General features: G+C 32.2%; 1 protein-coding gene across 8 annotated transcripts in view; it reads right to left on the bottom strand.

Moving 5' to 3' along the window:
* mgl (low-density lipoprotein receptor-related protein megalin) overlaps positions 1 to 19,307 on the bottom strand; it is a 254,385-nt gene that overhangs the window by 181,049 nt on the left and 54,029 nt on the right. For 6 of the 8 annotated variants that reach the window (XM_080164265.1, XM_080164262.1, XM_080164264.1 and 3 more), the window contains exons 2-5: positions 17,213 to 17,284; positions 15,720 to 15,823; positions 5,451 to 5,598; positions 4,569 to 4,613 (exon numbers count right to left, since the gene is read on the bottom strand). In XM_080164265.1, coding sequence (XP_080020391.1) covers positions 4,569 to 4,613; positions 5,451 to 5,598; positions 15,720 to 15,823; positions 17,213 to 17,284 — 369 coding nt within the window. The remainder of the gene's footprint in view (positions 1 to 4,568; positions 4,614 to 5,450; positions 5,599 to 15,719; positions 15,824 to 17,212; positions 17,285 to 19,307) is intronic. The other 2 variants (XM_080164267.1, XM_080164269.1) reach the window with 1 other exon arrangement.

Raw genomic sequence — 19,307 nt, 5'->3', positions numbered from 1 at the left:
TACTTTTAGTGCAGCTACTCTATAACTGTACTAGGTAAAGGATTATCTCATTCAGAATAATAGGTTAAGGTTTCTATACTTTTAGTGCAGCTACTCTATAACTGTACTAGGTAAAGGATTATCTCATTCAGAATGATAGGTTAAGGTTTCTATACTTTTAGTGCAGCTACTCTATAACTATACTAGGTAAAGGATTATCTCATTTAGAATAATAGGTTAAGGTTTCTATACTTTTAGTGCAGCTACTCTATAACTATACTAGGTAAAGGATTATCTCATTCAGAATAATAGGTTAAGGTTTCTATACTTTTAGTGCAGCTACTCTATAACTGTACTAGGTAAAGGATTATCTCATTCAGAATGATAGGTTAAGGTTTCTATACTTTGAGTAGTGCAGCTACTCTATAACTGTACTAGGTAAAGGATTATCTCATTTAGAATGATAGGTTAAGGTTTCTATACTTTGAGTAGTGCAGCTACTCTATAACTGTACTAGGTAAAGGATTATCTCATTTAGAATGATAGGTTAAGGTTTCTATACTTTTAGTGCAGCTACTCTATAACTGTACTAGGTAAAGGATTATCTTATTCAGAATAATAGGTTAAGGTTTCTATACTTTTAGTGCAGCTACTCTATAACTGTACTAGGTAAAGGATTATCTCATTCAGAATAATAGGTTAAGGTTTCTATACTTTTAGTGCAGCTACTCTATAACTGTACTAGGTAAAGGATTATCTCATTCAGAATGATAGGTTAAGGTTTCTATACTTTTAGTGCAGCTACTCTATAACTATACTAGGTAAAGGATTATCTCATTCAGAATAATAGGTTAAGGTTTCTATACTTTTAGTGCAGCTACTCTATAACTGTACTAGGTAAAGGATTATCTCATTCAGAATGATAGGTTAAGGTTTCTATACTTTGAGTAGTGCAGCTACTCTATAACTGTACTAGGTAAAGGATTATCTCATTCAGAATAATAGGTTAAGGTTTCTATACTTTGAGTAGTGTAGCTACTCTATAACTGTACTAGGTAAAGGATTATCTCATTCAGAATAATAGGTTAAGGTTTCTATACTTTGAGTAGTGTAGCTACTCTATAACTATACTAGGTAAAGGATTATCTCATTCAGAATGATAGGTTAAGGTTTCTATACTTTTAGTGCAGCTACTCTATAACTGTACTAGGTAAAGGATTATCTCATTCAGAATGATAGGTTAAGGTTTCTATACTTTGAATAGCGCAGCTACTCTATAACTGTACTAGGTAAAGGATTATCTTATTCAGAATGATAGGTTAAGGTTTCTATACTTTGAGTAGTGCAGCTACTCTATAACTGTACTAGGTAAAGGATTATCTCATTCAGAATAATAGGTTAAGGTTTCTATACTTTTAGTGCAGCTACTCTATAACTGTACTAGGTAAAGGATTATCTCATTCAGAATGATAGGTTAAGGTTTCTATACTTTGAATAGCGCAGCTACTCTATAACTGTACTAGGTAAAGGATTATCTTATTCAGAATGATAGGTTAAGGTTTCTATACTTTGAGTAGTGCAGCTACTCTATAACTGTACAAGGTAAAGGATTATCTCATACCTACTTCTATTTACTTAAGTAACAAGGTATCTTTCTGTCTATGTTTATGCCTGCTAAGATCTCATAGGCAGGTGGAATAGGGAAAGTTTTAGGCAACTTGATGTCGTAGGGGTGCGAGACCAACCCTCATAAACCCTCCCCTCTAAAAGTTTTTTCAAATACTGCACCTCTTTCTGGCAAAAAAAAATTTTGTGAAAACTTTAATTACAGTATTTTTGCTGCACTGTTATTAAAAAAAACTTATTAAATTCATGTGAATATTTCCCTTATTCCAAATCCGTATATGAGGAGATATTGCAATCTTGATACATTAAGATGGAAGTAGAGTGTTATAATAAAGATAAATAACATTTTCTGTCAATACATAAATGACACAATAACAAGACTATACAAATAATCGGAGACAGAAAAACATTCTAAAAAATGTACTCACTAAATTTTGTACGAACTCTTTAAATTAAAAAAACCTTAAGCTTGCTTTCCTTGAAACTGCACAAACTATATCAAATGCTATTTTGATGTCATGTCCTCAAAATTCAGCCTTTTTTATATTCTATATATTCTATAATCTCAATCCATTCCCGTTGGACCATTAGTAACGAGTATAAGTATATGTGACACTTCCTTTGATAGAAAATACTATTATTTTGTTATAGGATATCTCATATCATCCCCCCCCCCCCCTCCTTCTTGTATCTTTTTTAATAAATGACTCAGCCTAATCTAACTTAAAGCGTCACACATACCTTGAAAAAAAGGGGGGTATGCAATTTATGATTATTGGCAAAATAAGCGACGTATCCACTCTTTTGTTGCTCTGTTATTCATACATAACATTATATTCTTCTATAAGTTGTTTTAATTTATAGGATTTTAGAGATAAATCAGAAACATCAAAGACTAAAGATGCATATGGAACATTCGGTTAAAGAATACGCGCGTAAAATCATCATTATCAGGTGTGATGAACATTTATTTAGTGAAATACAAAAAAAACTTCGATGTGTAAGTTTCAAGATATGAAAAGGAAAAGTCAAAAGTTTGCTAATCGAGACTTACTAATGAGAACAAACTGCAATATCGAACCAGCCTACTCAAAAATGCATAAAGGGTAAGAAACCATAGGGATTATGGGATAGGACAATGAAAGTTAATATAATCTACAACAATTTCTTTTTCCACATAGGTATCAGTGAAATAATTCACACAGAAATAATTAGAGGGGAAGATTAATATATTGTCCATTGCCCTATCTCTGTAGTTCCTGGCAAGAAATCCAAAGCCGGTACATAAAAATGTTACGTTCAAGGTGACTTACAACAAAAACAAGTTTCGCCAATTGCAGTCGCTAAAAAATTTCCCTTTTTAGTAGCACAGCTGCTCTACATCTTTTAAAAACGTACTTACAAGTTTCTTAACGTAAATATAAATTACTCTGTTGCTATTTGAGATAGAAGTTAAAAGCTTGAAACAACATTTGCAGTCATTTTGCCTAATGAATGTTTTTATTAAATGTTGTTAGATTGAACGCTTTACTATGATATTGTGTTCATTTATAAACATTGACATTTTATGTCACAGAAGTTTTAAAATAAATATTATTTGTGTTTTATTACAATTAAGCGATCTCTAAATATTAAAACATATTAAATTAAGTTAGTACTAGAAAAGGACAGATAAACTAAGTTTAAAAGATGTTTAAAGTTATCATGCTAGAAGGGATACAATTCAGAAGAGTAGTCGTACATTACAGCTAAGTTTTCTTTTAAATAATAGCTAAACCAGGGAATACTGATTAGCATCTAACATTTCTGCCAGTAAAAAAAAGAAACTTTTAATATTTGTAATTTTCAATGATTTTAACCTATTTACATTATAATATTAGACATTCCTAAAATAATAGTTATTTTGAAACTAAGTTCTTTGCTGTTAGTGACATCAATAAAAGAAAAAGTTAAGACGACAGGATCTTTAATTTGGACCGACGGAACAGTTACTCATGGAAAAAAATAAAAAAATTGTTTTCATTATTCATTCATTTGTTTAAAATGAGTTTCGTACACTTAGTTGTAATGTATAATAGTTAAAACACAAGAGAAAGGATTTCATGAGCTAATGCAATAAACTGATAACAATAAAGGTTATAGGGATAAGACAATAGAAGATAAATTAACCCCTGAATTGTCAAAAAAAAAAACTTTGCAAGAATGTTGCTATAAAACTTCTTAAGGTTTTATGGACAATTTTAGCTTCCAAAGACACAAATTTGCAAGGAGAAAGGTACATTGGACTGTAAATTATAATGGTAACCAAAGCTTTGTAAACAAAATTTTTGGATAGCAAATTCGGGTTAACTTAAACTTTTAATCTACAGAAGGGAAATTTAGTTTATCCTCATTGGGGTCTACATCACATTATCTTCCATTATCTCCTCCCTTAAGATCATTATGTATATTTCGAAGATTTATCTTTGATTGTCCTATCCCTGTTTCCCTGAAAAACAACATATATGGAAAACTGGTTCGCATACAAACATGCAATTTTGGAGACAATGGCTTTGAATTAAATCTACAACCCTTTCGTTCCCCAAATATACATAAGATTTATCGGGTATAGTACCTTTCGTAGCATCGCCTTTGAGGGGTGTTTCGTCGTATTTTCGCAGTAGCTTTTGATAGGTTATTTTAGGTTATGTGATTGCCCCGCAGGGTTAGGCAATTTGCCCCGCAGGATTAGAGCCACCCGCAGGGGTTAGAAATAGGAGAAAATACGACGTAACGCCCCTTAAGAGGCATTGTCACGAAAGGGACTAAACACGATTTATCTTATATTGTGCTATCCCGGAAATCAAGAAAGAATATTTCATCCTATGGAAAATACTCCAAAAAAACGTTTTCTCAAAATATAAGTTTCAATAAACAATTGCACTTCACTGCATGTTAGTGTACATTATCATACTGTAGCTGACCTGAAAAGTTGGTTGTGAAATAATGTTGCGGAAGAAGGATTCCTCCTTAATTTTTAAAATAAAAATTTGCGTGTTTGTATAGTAAACAGTATACTCATTTTGCTCAAAGACTAGTTATTTCAGGAAATTTTATATTTTGAACTTACTCCAGAAAGAAGAAGGGGGGGGGGCCAATTTTCCCCATTTTTGGTCCATTTTACACTAGTGTCCTTTTATTACACGTGTAAAATTGACAAAGATTGTGATAAATGCTTCCCACCACCCCTTCTATAAAATAAGTTCTAAGGAACTAAAGGAAATAAGATCAAGGAGATGAAACGTAAAAAAGATTATTGGTTATTTAGAGACATATTTATATACTTTTGTTTCATCTTCCTAATCTTTAGAAAAGAAAGGATAGAAAAGTGAAAAATTTTTCATGCACAACAGTAATAAAATAATCAAAATAAGAAAACTGTAATAAAAAATAAGGTCACATCACCTCAATTAAAACTATTTTGCCTCTATTTTTTTCGTTAGACAAAATATCATTATTAAACCGTCCATGATTGTACTACAATTAATATTTGATACAAAAGTGCAATATTCCAGTATGACTTCGAAATCGATTATTATCAAGTGGACAACAACCGGTTCTCAGCCACACTGAAAAATCATGTATCGTATCGTATTACATTCAGTTTTCTACGAATATTAAAATGAACAATCATAATACTAAAACCAGTTTTGTTAGCCAGTGCCTTCGGCATTTTAGGGCAAACAAAAAAAGGTTTTCATCTTATAATTGTACAATTTTATATCCGCGGAAAGATGTTTAATAGTTTATAACACAATTCGATAAAAAAACTATTCTTGTCATTACTACATGGTTATAACTCCTACCTGAGGAAATGGAGGCACACCCTTCAGATTCAGGTCGAGCGCAGGGCTCTGGATCCGGGGGAATGGGGCAGCCAGGGGCGCAGTTACCCCACTTCCCTGCTCCACCAACATGGTGACCCTTCTCGTCCACTAGAGTCGAGCACCAGGGCTGAAATAGAATTAATAACATTAGTTTTCGAACATTTAACATCAAGATGCATATTTTGCGCTTTATAGATCAAACTATATTAACTACCTAATACATAAAAAATTACAGAATAAAAAGGCTTTTCTCTAGCATAGTTTTAGTTTATTAGTTTATTTCTTATTACCCCAAATGACAGATATTGTCAATCCATATATGTAATTCTATCAATATTTCAGTGAGAACTCCTTGAAAATTTGCATATTCTGGTTGCAAAATTATTGAAAATTCGCAAAGTTTAATTGGCAATACCATCCCGCAGGAATTATAAAATTTGGGTTCAATCCTTAATATTTTATCAAGAAAATTATGGGTTTACAGAAAAATTACAGCTCTTAATCATTGGTACGATATTCTTGATACTAAAATACGAAATAATGGAGGAAATTTATTTAATCTACAACCTTTCTTCTCACCATAATTGATTACTGTGTCTAGTACATCATGTAAAAAACAATCTTTTGAAAAGTGTTAAGGATTGGACCTTTAAAATGTTAGGACATCATATAAGGAATAATCTTAATAATAAATTTTAAGGATTGGACTTTCTGTAAACTTCTAGGACATCATGTAAGGAATAATCTTCCCAAATAAAAGTTTTCATTCGTTTCTTTAAATTTCGTTGCTATTTCCCCGTGGGTTTTTACTTAAATGGGTTTTCAAAAACCTTAAAATGTCTTCTAAATGTTATTATTAGGTCTAACTTGCATTAAAAAGAAGGGGAAGAGGCATTAACACATTTATGTTATGGTTAATCGAATGTTAAAACACAAACCTACATTGTATTACTTTTTTTAAAAAGAATATTTAAAGTTATTGCAACAAATCCTATTTATTTGATAACCTTAATGTAAACACAATTTTCATCTGAATAAGCTATCTCTCTTCAAAAGTATTTCAGTCAACGGATTGAAATATTTTTACAATATCCATAATGTTTAAGTTGGAGAAAAAACTTTTTACACAAGCGGCTTCATTCTTTTTAATTCATTATATAGGGTGGATAGAGATTCACAAACAAAAAAAGTAAAAACAAACAGTCTCACAAATTAAACTAAGATCTTGCTAGCTTAATTATAATTGTCATGGATGCCTAATAATAGTCTAAGAGAGGAAATATATTATTCTATGTCATATTTTCTTCTTTTTTGTCAAAAGAAAAGAGAAACGTTTAATATTTTTTTTGGCATAGAATTACATGTGTTCTCTGTACAAGTTAATAAATCATGAAGAGGGGGATAAATAATCTGCATTAACTCCTTACTTTACAAGAACTTGCGATAGTTTTGAAATTAAAATTACAAGGAAATCCACATTTTTAGTCCATTGTTCTATCCCTTTAAAAAGTCGACTGCTTATCTATTTCTTGGTTAAACAAAATTCTGAACTATTTGAGTATTGCACTATAAAAATATTTTTTTTACTTTTATTAGAACTCTTATCCCCCCATCCTTGCTAATGATGTCCAAGATTTTTTTGGCACTAACCATGATAATAAATACTACTGTGATATAACCCCTCCCCTCATTTCTAGTTTATCACAATAATATTTACTAGGGATAGATAAATTAAGGGATGTTAAATGTCTGAATTAAATATTATTTCACAAGATAAAAGAAAATCCTAGTCCTATTAGATAAGCTCTGTTAAGATTTAAATACATAGGCTAGGCTCTAAAATATTTCTTTGTTATTTTTCTTGTACGTTTTAGAAGAGGAGTTAAGTTATTCCTCTGGCAAATTCAAAACGGCATAAAACCTGCGAAAGAAAAATTCTAATCTTCTCATAAAGCTGGTGATTTATAGATCTTCCAACCATTGAAATGTTTTTTAAAGGTGTTATTGCATCTAATGGCAAGTAATGGTAAAATGACACTATTAATCTTCTTTGATTAAAAGACATGAATATTGGCATTAGTCCAAATTATAGAATAGCAATGCATTTCTTCAACTGTTTTGTACGTTTGCTGAGTTAACAGTAGCCCGTATTTTATGTATCCGAAAATTATTCTTTAATTCGAGAGGGTGTTGTAAAAGACCTTTTTCTACTAAAAATTTTCCTTGACAGTCGTTTTATTTAGTTGAATGAAATGGCGGTGATAATAGCCCCATATCACATTTCCACTGAGCCTTGTTAGGAATTTTATAGTGGCAGCGTTAATAAAAAGTTAACCAATCAACTAGTAAACCATAGGCGTATCTTGCTTAACAAATACACAAACACACACACGCACAAACCATGCATGTTAAACATTCACTTTCTTGTTCTACTTTTTAGGGAGTAAAGCAACTCCACAACCCAGATTTTCTATAATTAGATGATATTATATCTGTACTTCCGTTAACCGTGCGAAATAACGAATAGCTCTAAGAATCATCCTACGGTTTTAAAATATTTATCATTTAATGCATTGTTTGTTATGGGTAGTTGGCATCCTTGTTTAATCAAGTAATTGAAGTAAACTATGAAAATACGTAGCAAGAAAGTTTGAGGGCGGGGTAACACCCAAGGATATAGGGATGATAAATCAGTTTAGTCCAGGAATCTTAAGGGATAGAACAATGGACAATAAAATTGATGTAAATCACCATTAATGATAAACAAAATTACCCCTTTAGAACCAACAAATCGAAATCTCTTCGAAAAAAAGACAACTTACTGGAATGAAATACTTTAATTAAAAAAAAAACACATTTTTATCTACAAGTATATATTCCCAATATACCTGAGTTTAAGCACATCTAAGAGTATAATTTGTTAGAAAACTATTTTATGGTAAACTTGACTTTATGTCTCTCAACGGAATTTATAGATAAATTATTTCTCTCTATCCTCTCCTCTCTATCTTAGTTCATATGCTTAAAATATCTTTGAGGTAGAATGTCATGAAAAAAGACATTTTATGGATCAGGCTGATTTGCGTTTTGGTCGAGGCTAATGTGCAGCTTCTTGACATTGTTTGCATTGTTGGTTTAGCCAAAGAACCGGTCCTGGTCCATTTTTATAACATGTACTTGGGAATTTTATACATTTTGGGGATCAAATGGTTGTTTCTTTGATAGCTTCTTTGAAAAATTGTTTTTCTAGTATTTTACACAAAGGTTTGATTTACTCACTCTGTAAGTATGTGTAACAACAGATCTATATTACAGATTTATTTACAGATAACTACCTCCCTCCCTTTTTCGTCTGCTAGCAAATTGTTTTCTGTTACTTGGCTGTTTTATAATCCCAGGCACCATTGGTTGATTTTCAATGACCTAATTGAGAGTCGGCACAAGGACATTGTGATGGGGAGATACTGTTATTTAACCCTTTCTCCTTCTAGTGTTTTACTCTAATTGTGTAACTATGTAATGTTTAGTATTTTGAATATCTCTATAATTTTTGACGGATTTTTGAGAAAAAAAATTCATATTTTTTTTGGGGGGGGGGGAGAAATTTAAAATAAGGAGGTATTCTATATTTTTACTAAAAACATTTGTGACAAAAAATTGTAGGGAAAGAAAATCAAATAAGTTGGAAAATATACAGTACACCCCTGCAAAACCTTTTAAAACATTACTTTACTGTTCTATTTTGAAAATAATGATACCTTTAACTACAACAGCGCTCCCTATGAACTAAATTTCCTTTTATTTTATTTAAATCTAAGAATTTTACAATGCTTTCATGAAAATGTTGAGTTTGTATGTTTCTAAAGGTAGGATTTATACTTTGGCAAGGTCTACACAATAATCGGACGTAATTCAATCCCAGCGTTTATATCAAAGATTAAGCACGTATGGGTTAGGTATTTGCTATTTGTTTTTGGGTGTTTGGTTCGAATCCCATTCCTATCTGCGCTTAAATGGTTTCAAATGCTTATATCTCAACGATTGATGTTTATGAAAAGAGTATGAGGAATGCCTTGGTCCACAAAAATACGCTTATCATTACAACGAAAAGTATATACTGTATGGATGTATAAAAGAATTAGGTTTTCTATAAGACGCTTGTGAAATTTTTTAGTTTTTAGTGAAATTACCAGTTTTGGCATTACTACCCTATACAACGAGCACAAATATACAACAATTTTTAACAAACATTTTTTCTTTACAATTTTAGCTCTTGGATTTGAATTATAGTTTTGATATAAAACAGAAAGAAATAATTTTAATATAAGGATTAAAAAATTTAATATAAACATAGGTATTAAAAGAAGTTTTATTACTGATTTTTTTCTTTAGTCTTTCCTTATTCAGTTTTCTTGTGGGTATGTAATGTGAATGAAAGGGGTGTAGATCTGTCCCTCCCTCCTTGCTTGTGGGTAAATAAGTGAATGAAAGTGGTGTAGATCCCACCCCCTTCCATGCTTGTGGGTATGTACGTGTAATGTGAAAGAAAGTTGAAACTTCCAAATCATGCATGTGAAATTTCTCAGAAAAGGGCTGGTACATTTGGTGCTTCGATTAAAAAAGGCTGCTTCAATAGGACCTTTGATAAAAAAAAAGGGCGGCATCAATTGGAGCTTGTAGGAATTTGTATTCTACATTTCAAATCTGCTTGTTATCTGTCTGATGCATTAGGGTGACGACTTGGCCATCAAACGGGCTTAACTCATCACTGTGAAGAGAATTGACTGGTACAATTAAGAATGTATTTTAAGAAACATACTCGTAAATAGCTCAATCGAATGTTTTACAATTTTCAGGGATGCTCAGTATATGGATTGTGCATCTTAAAAAGGAGGACCCTCTGACTAAATGTCAGGGAGAGGGTTATACCCTCCATCCTACCCCCTTTTGGGTTATAGCAACTATCAGGAAGAATATATATATATATCAATTACAATGTAAATTGTATCTAAAACAGTAAAAATTTTCCCGTCAATTGGAACTAGTTTCCTATACATATTTAATTTTCATTTTTCATGGCCCTGGGGCATACAGATTTTCAGAATCATTTAAAGCTTAAATATGCATAAAAAATTGTAAGTAGCGCAGCTACTTAATGTCTAACTAACAGACTCGCCCATAGAGGACTTTAGGCAAATTGAAGAAATTGGACGGGAGGGGGGAGGATGGGGTGAATCAATTTTCCGCTTTAATTTTAGTTTTAAACAGAAGTTTTTCCAGAGGTGATTAATCTTGGGAGGGTGAAGGTACCCTACAAAAATATTTATAAACCTTCCTTGGACATAAGGGAGGAAGCTTCTCTGTGCAGAAGAAACATATTGGTGTTTTCGCTACGGAAAGACACAGGTATCCTTTTATTTTAGTCCATGATCGACATACAAATAAAAGTTCCTATGTGAAAATTAAGTCTGACAAATTAGTATTGTGTATATTTGTCGATTCTGTGCTACTTAAGAACATAATTGTCCTTGTTAAAGAATTGTTTGTAAAACCAAGACAAATTATGACTAGAGCAAAGATTTCTAAATGCAGTATACTTCAGGGAGACAGGAATATCCAAACAATTTTGAAACTTCTTTAGTTCAACTACCAGAATAATGTTTTCCATTAAAAAAAGAATCAGCCCGATATCTTTAAAAATAAAGGTAAATCTTTCGATTTTAGGGTTCTTTTATAAGAAGCCCGTTCAGCCAATCCCGAGATTTATTTACAATATACAAACGCCCCTCCCCTTCATATTATGGGAAGGAATTTGGATATGCTGTTTACAAATACCCTTTTCCCTGATAAAACGTAGGTGGGACAAAAAGATCTGGTCTACTAAGTATGTTTACAGGAATAAAGGGATAGCACATAGGAGATAAATAAATATCCCTTCCCCCACGAATTCGAATGAGTAAATTTGTCCTTTTGCATAGCTAAATATGGCGAAAGAAAGAGTTGTCAATCACTTTACTCGATAATGCCCTCGCCCTCCCTGGTACGTATGTACACTATACCAGAAGGGTGGGAGAAAATTAGAGTAGGTGTGTGCAGTTAGAATTTTTTTAAATCAAGTAACCACTCTCCCGCCCCCCCCCCCCACACTATGTAAGAGACACATAGGACATTACTTAAAATAAAACAACCTTTAACTCCACTTCATCTGTTCTAACTGTGCATGGTAATGAGCCCAGACATTAGATAGCACAATTCCCCACGAGTTTTATAATGATGTTTTAGTTTTATTATTCGTTGATTTGACAACTTTAGAGACATTGTGGGCACTTTGATTTAGGGGGGGGGGGGCCTTGAATTTTAATTGGTTGGTTCATTAAGTTTGGTGGTAATTTTGTGTATCATCATTGGGGATGTACATGAATTTATCAGCCATTGTCTAATCCCTTTAGAACTAGATCCCAGCTTTTTGGTGCAAAATTTTCTTCTGCACATCCTTAAAGGTACAAAATGTTGCAAATATTAACTGCTTGTGATTTGTATTAATTTCCATACTAAGTTTGCCAGTAATGCTTTTTAATGTCTTTTGCTTGCCAAGGACAACTTTTTTGTTGTTGTTAAAGATTGTGGAAGGAGGACACTTCTTGTGATGTCTCATCACAAATTTTAATGATATATTTAACAATAGACATTTAACAAAGCTTTAATTTACATTTTTTACATCAAAATGTTGAATACAAACTAAAATCTTAGTTTCAAAAACAAATGGGTCTTAAATAATTCCAAACAACTTGTTAATAAAAGTTTTAAGATGATGGGGATAAAATAAGCATATTTCTTCAGTTCTATCATGTTGTAAATTCCAAGGAGGGAGGGAACAATGGACAGGAAATTATACTGGTACCGTAAGAAACATTTACTACATTCATTGGCTTCAAATCTTTGGGTACTTTAATTAAATTGGTTGGCCTACACTTAAACCATTAATTTTAACCTACAGAAAGCTCTAATCATTAATGATGTTTTTTACTAACTCGATTATGAAATGATGATTCCTAGAACAAATATCGTAACATCACTGTAAATTCTCGGCAAAATTGTCTCATTATTTTACTTTTTAGTTGCATCATACTTGATTAAATATTAAAACTGGGTATTTTTTTTATTTTTTGTACATTTTTCATCACAATGGGTTTAAATACTGATGTTACTCTAAGTCTACCATTAAAAATATTAAACTAAATATGAGGGTAAAGATTGGAATATAGAATTATTTAATCTTCAATTGTCCTCTCTCTCCCTGTGTGAGTGTCAGCTTTAAGTGAGAAAGTTTGGTGAGAACTTTCACAGTTATACATTTATTCAGAGCAAAATCATTCGCATGCCAGTCAGGGTAAGGACAATGGCCGATAAATTGATGTATATCCACATTGATGATACACAAAATTAACCCCTCTGTAGATTATAATTATGTACTGAACCAACCAAAGGAATTTTATAAATGTCCCCAAAGTTTTTAAGCCAACGAATAAGAAAACGTTATTTTAAAACTTTGGGTACTAGTAAATAACAGCCCAATGTTTCCTCTCTCCCTGCATTCTTAGACTCACCATTGCCAATCAAGAAAGGGACAATGTCTGGTAAATTAATCCTCCCCTATTTTTTTTGCAACCTTTCAGTATTTGGTAGATTGCCTTACACAAAGATCTTCGGAGTTAACTATTTCAGAACAAAATTATCTTTAGGCTTATTTCCTTATATGGCACGACGACCTCCTATATTTACCCCACACCCCCAACATAGTCGGGCTTTGTTTCCAAAAGAACTTGAAAATCCTCCATTTCTTTCCCGCAAACGCCAATAGGCCTAACCCTTTATCTGGGTTTTTTTCTCTAGAAGTTTAATGTATTGAACGTTATCTACACTATTTTCTTTCCCCCATATGTATTAGTATTCCTGGTTATTTTGACTAATTGAATAGTGGACAAAAAAATCTGCAACCCTTACATCCCCCCATATTTGTCCATTATCCTAATCCACACATTTATTTCTCCATTAATCTATCCCTGTGTCCCTGGTTGTTTTGTCTGTGAGTTTGAATGAGTTGAAGTTATCTCAGACTATTCTTAGAATAAGTCTGGTTCCCGCGTGCATCATTTAGTACAGTAGCATTCACATTAATGTTCTTTAGAAGCGCAGCAACATAAAATAACAGACTCTTTGTATGAATTTGTTTTTTTGAAATCTTATGAAATATTTAGAAAATAAATAAGAACAATATATATATCAAAAATGCCACTTGAAAAGCTGATACTGTAAAACTTACCTGGAGATTATTTTATGAACCAGCCAAAGTCCCACTAAGTATACTGGACTACCAGCATTTATCTTAGAAAACTTAAACACAATAACGAAAAGGCAGCTACACGGTTACTAGGGTCTTCTGTTCGTTCGTTGTACTTTTCTTGTCTTTGTAAATTAAGAATTCATAAACGGCTAGTATTCTAAACCAAAAGAGTCCTTGGCCTACGCAAATATTTGCTAAACATTGAAACATGTTGCAGATATGAATATGATAGTTTCTTTTATGCTTGTAGTAGCGAAGCTACTGTACAATGTGGTACGTCTGCCGTTACTTATTCCTTTTAAGTCATATAAATAGAACTTTAGAATTTTAAAACCCATTAGGCACAAGTTACTTAATATTAAATGAGAAATTTTCAGTGAAAAATTGCAATAAAACATTTGAAGTGACTTACCCAATGACCCATAGCATTGGTAAAATAACCTAAAACCATCACAATGCTAAAATCTAATAATAAAGTAGCCTAAATCTGCTAATGTAGCCCCTATTGGTTCAGTCGATCTTGACAGACAAAGAAAGAAAAAGCTATAAAAAAAAGATTGTTATTGGTTGGTGAGCTTCCTAACTTACTAAAATATTTGTCCTTGTTTTGTTTTTAACAAGATTCTTAAGAAAAGAAGAACATTTTATTTCTATTTTATGTATGCTCAACAAAATTACTTTGCAAAAACAGAGCAAAATCTTTGAATCCATTTAAAACTTAAAACATTGAAAGAAAATAACATAATGTGTTTCTGAGAAAATAGTTTACTTTTTTTATTCTGTAAGTGGAATTTAAAAGATAGATTTGTGAACTTTGAAATACACAAACTAGCTATTTTATTGTTATTCCTTTTAAATTAACTAATTTTAAACACCCAATAACAAACCTCTTTCTATTCAAAAATGATTTTACACAAAATTCAATTCAGGGAGGGAGGGGACATTGGGCTATTTATTATACTAGTCCCCTAAGTTTTGTTATTACATTTTCTTACTCGTTGGCTTAACAACTTTAGGGACTTAAGTGAATTTTGATTGGTTGCTTCATTAAGTTGAGTGTTCCAAATGTTTCAACCACTAATTTTAATAGACAGAAGGGGTAACTTTGTGTATCATCATTGGGGATGTAAATCAATATATCGGTCAATTCATTTAAAAGAAAGATTTTTGAACTTTTAAAGACATATATTAGTTATTATAATAATTCTTTGTAAATCAACTGCTTTTAAACACTTAGAAATACTCTTTTTCTAAAATAGTTTTATATTAGACACATAACATGTAAAATCTAGAAAAATTTGGGGGGGTTCAATAACATTTAATTCTGCAATAATATAACATAAGTACATGCTCTCTGTAAAGGAAAACCATATCGGTTTAGCATATAGTTATATCCTTCAGTACAGACAGACAGACAGACATGTTACTTTTATTTAAGAATATAAGTCCCGTAATATGTTGATTTTAACCTTGTTGTATCCTGTGCCATTTTTTGCATTGCAGTTTGAAAAATAAAATTAACGAGTAGGATAACATAACATTGTAGTCAGTTCAGATAACTGGATCAACAAGGATAGGACAATTCTTTACAATATAGTTTTCATAAAATTGATGACTATATTGAAGTTTTTGTATAACCACATAGGAAGACTAATAAACAGCTTTCCATGGATATTAAAATGAGAAATTATAAGATTAAAACCATTATATATCGATGGGCCAGCGGATATTAATCGGTTTAGAAGCCACATTAAAAATTATATTCTATTAATTCATACCTTCAAAAAAATTGTTATAAATGGCTTGTGTTTTTCATGAGGCAGTAAAAAATGCCAGGTGAAGAACATACAAACAGACATGTGCTTATTATAGAGTACTACTAATAAATACATAAAAATACTAACCTTATGTTCTGTAAGATGGGCAGATACCCATGTACATTCTGTGTAGGTTACCCCGTTAAATTGGAAGGGAAAAATACAGGGAAGGTTGGGGGAAGCTCCACTGTAAAGCAAAACAATATTACATTTATTTTTAGGCTTATTTTGAACCAGCCTCTGTAGGGTTCGAGACCTCTCAACATACTAAAGACATTAAAAATGGTTTTTCTTCTGTGTTAAGAGTCTAACTTCAAAAGTAAGTTTGGGACTTGATGACTAAGGTAAGCAACTTGAAATTAAATTGAATTTCTCTCAAACTGCCTGTTGATCACTCAACCTCCACCTAATTTGAGAAAGGCAAGAGTAGGGGGTAGTTTTTCGTGCGTTTTTTTAAATAGCAAAAATATCAATATTTTGACTCGTTACTTTTGGTCATAATTGTTCTTTTCAGCCATATTATATTATCCATTTTTTTCTTCCAATTCATCTGGGCAGACTTTGAATGAATTAGAACTTTTTCCGCCAGGTAGGGTGCCAACTAAGAAATTGATTTCACACAATTTTCCATCTTTGTTGGAGAAACGGAGACGATAAGGCTCAAGGGAAGCGCAGCTATAATATTTAAAATAAATCGCAGTTTCCCTCAGAGTTTCTAGTTGAGCAGATTAACACCCTCCACTCCAATTAAATTAATTGAACACAAGGAGAGGGAGAAGCTTTTCGTTTGTTTGTGTGTGTATCACTTCAAGTAAGGATTTTTGATACGGGGTAGTCCCGCCCCCTTTTTTCATATTTATTAGGTACAAAAATAAAATAGGAGTAAGGTGGTAGTAAAATTACTCAAACGACATTATGTGGGAAAGAACTAATTCTTTAGAGAAGAAAATTAAAGAGAAGCTTCCTCATTAATAACAGAAGAACCTTATATTAAAATTTTTTGGCTCTCTTTCTATAATCAAGATTTTCTTTTATTATTCTAATTGAAAAAATTAATTTCTTTAAATAAATGTCGCTTCAAAAATCAATTTCTGATTTTATATTCTAAAAGGTGAACATTAAGAGATATAAGTTTTTCGGAATTGTAATAAAGGGAGTAGATTTGAAATCTGCATCAAATTTTAAGGATTTTTTATAAAATTCGTTTTTTGTATAATTCTTTATCTAAAAGCGGAAATACAAATTAAGTTAATTAATTTTGGCATCCGTGATTGGTGGATTTAAAAAATCTGCGCTCTGATTGGATGTCGTACATCATTCAACCAATTAGAGCGCAGGTAGTTTAAAATCCACCTATCCTATTGGTCAAAATTAATTAACTTAAACTGTATTTTCGCTTTTAGATAAAGAATTTTACAAAAAACGAATTTTATAAAAAATCCTTAAAATTTGATGCAGATTTCAAATCTACTCCCTACATTAAAATTCCGAAAAACTTATATCTCTTAGTGAACATACGAATAAATTCTACTTTCAGCGTAGCAACTGTATAACAATGACAATGTAAATATTGTTCCTGTCAGTTATGCATATGACACCACTAGGTTCTGTTGCTAGTTGCTCTTCTTCTTCTTTACTTAGTTCAAAATCATCTGAAATAAATTAAACAAAATTAATTCAAAGAAATAAATTTTATAGCCGAATTATTAGAAACTATTTCTATATTCCACCATCGAAAATAATCTATTTACTTTAATATTTTATATCTGTTATTGCATAATCTCAATAGCGACTGCGCCCTCTTGCATCAAGAGGCCATTTCGATGATGTAGCTGTTATATTTGAAAAGTATGACAGTTAATTTTCACGTATTGATTCGGGATAGATTAATATCCGGTGGATAAGAACCGGTTCTCAGCCACACTGAAAAATCTTGTATTATTTCGAATTAAACACAATTTTTAATCTTACTATCCGCGTCTCTAATACGATGATCCTACTATTGGTCCACTTTTGAATAACATAAACAGGCAAAATACATTTTTATGAAAGCTAAGCTAAAGCTGCGATTACAATAAAACTATAAATAATATTTTCCAATAAAAGGCTACATGTATCCGCAGACTGTAATAATGGCATGTAAGGTAAAGTCGGCAGGATATACCAGGGAATGAAGGGATAATCTACATTCCTTTAGTCCTCCGATAATTGCAAGATTTTATCAGGGAGGAATGGGCTTTGGACTGGAAATAACAATCGTGTCCAAAGTTTTATAAACATTTTATCTTCTTAGTTGGCTCAAAAACTTTGTGTACTTTTATTTAATTTTGATTGTGTCTTAACTTTTTAACTTACAAATTTAATTTACAGAACGGGTAATCATTAGGGATATCTATTGTCTTATCTCTTAAGGAAGGAAGAAATCATCTTATCATCCATTGTCCTACCCCTCTTTCCCTGGGAGGAAGCATAATTTCCAAATAAAACAAAAGTATTGTCCTACCCCTCTAGGCTCTATCCCTGGGAGGAAGCATAATTTCCAAATAAAACAAAGGCATTGTCATATCCCTCTTTCCCTGGGAGGAAGCATAATTTCCAAATAAAACAAAGGTATTGTCCTATCCATCTATCCCTGGGAGGAAGCATAATTTCCAAATAAAACAAAGGTATTGTCCTATCCCTCTATCCCTGGGAGGAAGCATAATTTCCAAATAAAATAAAGGTATTATCCTATCCCTGTATCCCTGGGAGGAAGCATAATTTCCAAATAAAATAAAGGTATTATCCTATCCCTGTATCCCTGGGAGGAAGCATAATTTCCAAATAAAACAAAGGTATTGTCATATCCCTCTTTCCCTGGGAGGAAGCATAATTTCCAAATAAAACAAAGGTATTGTCATATCCCTCTTTCCCTGGGAGGAAGCATAATTTCCAAATAAAACAAAGGTATTGTCATATCCCTCTTTCCCTGGGAGGAAGCATAATTTCCAAATAAAACAAAGGTATTGTCCTACCCCTCTAGGCTCTATCCCTTGGAGAAGACATAATTTCCAAATAAAACAAAGGTATTGTCCTATCCCTCTATCCATAGGGGAAGCATAATTTCCAAATAAAACAAAGGTATTGTCCTATCCATCTTTCCCTGGGAGGAAGCATAATTTCCAAATAAAACAGAGGTATTGTCCTATCCCTCTTTCCCTGGGAGGAAGCATAATTTCCAAATAAAACAAAGGTATTGTCATATCCCTCTTTCCCTGGGAGGAAGCATAATTTCCAAATAAAACAAAGGTATTGTCTTACCCCTCTCTACCTGGGAGGAAGCATAATTTCCAAATAAAACAAAGGTATTGTCCTATCCCTCTATCCATAGGGGAAGCATAATTTCCAAATAAAACAAAGGTATTGTCCTATCCATCTTTCCCTGGGAGGAAGCATAATTTCCAAATAAAACAGAGGTATTGTCCTATCCCTCTTTCCCTGGGAGGAAGCATAATTTCCAAATAAAACAAAGGTATTGTCCTATCCCTCTATACCTGGGAGGAAGCATAATTTCCAAATAAAACAAAGGTATTGTCCTACCCCTCTAGGCTCTATCCCTGGGAGGAAGCATAATTTCCAAATAAAACAAAAGTATTGTCCTACCCCTCTAGGCTCTATCCCTGGGAGGAAGCATAA

This window comes from Acartia tonsa, chromosome 6 (genome assembly GCF_053477335.1).
Source record: "Acartia tonsa isolate MP-2025a chromosome 6, ASM5347733v1, whole genome shotgun sequence".
Lineage (NCBI taxonomy): Eukaryota > Metazoa > Arthropoda > Copepoda > Calanoida > Acartiidae > Acartia > Acartia tonsa.
This window is presented reverse-complemented; position numbering and strand designations above follow the sequence as displayed.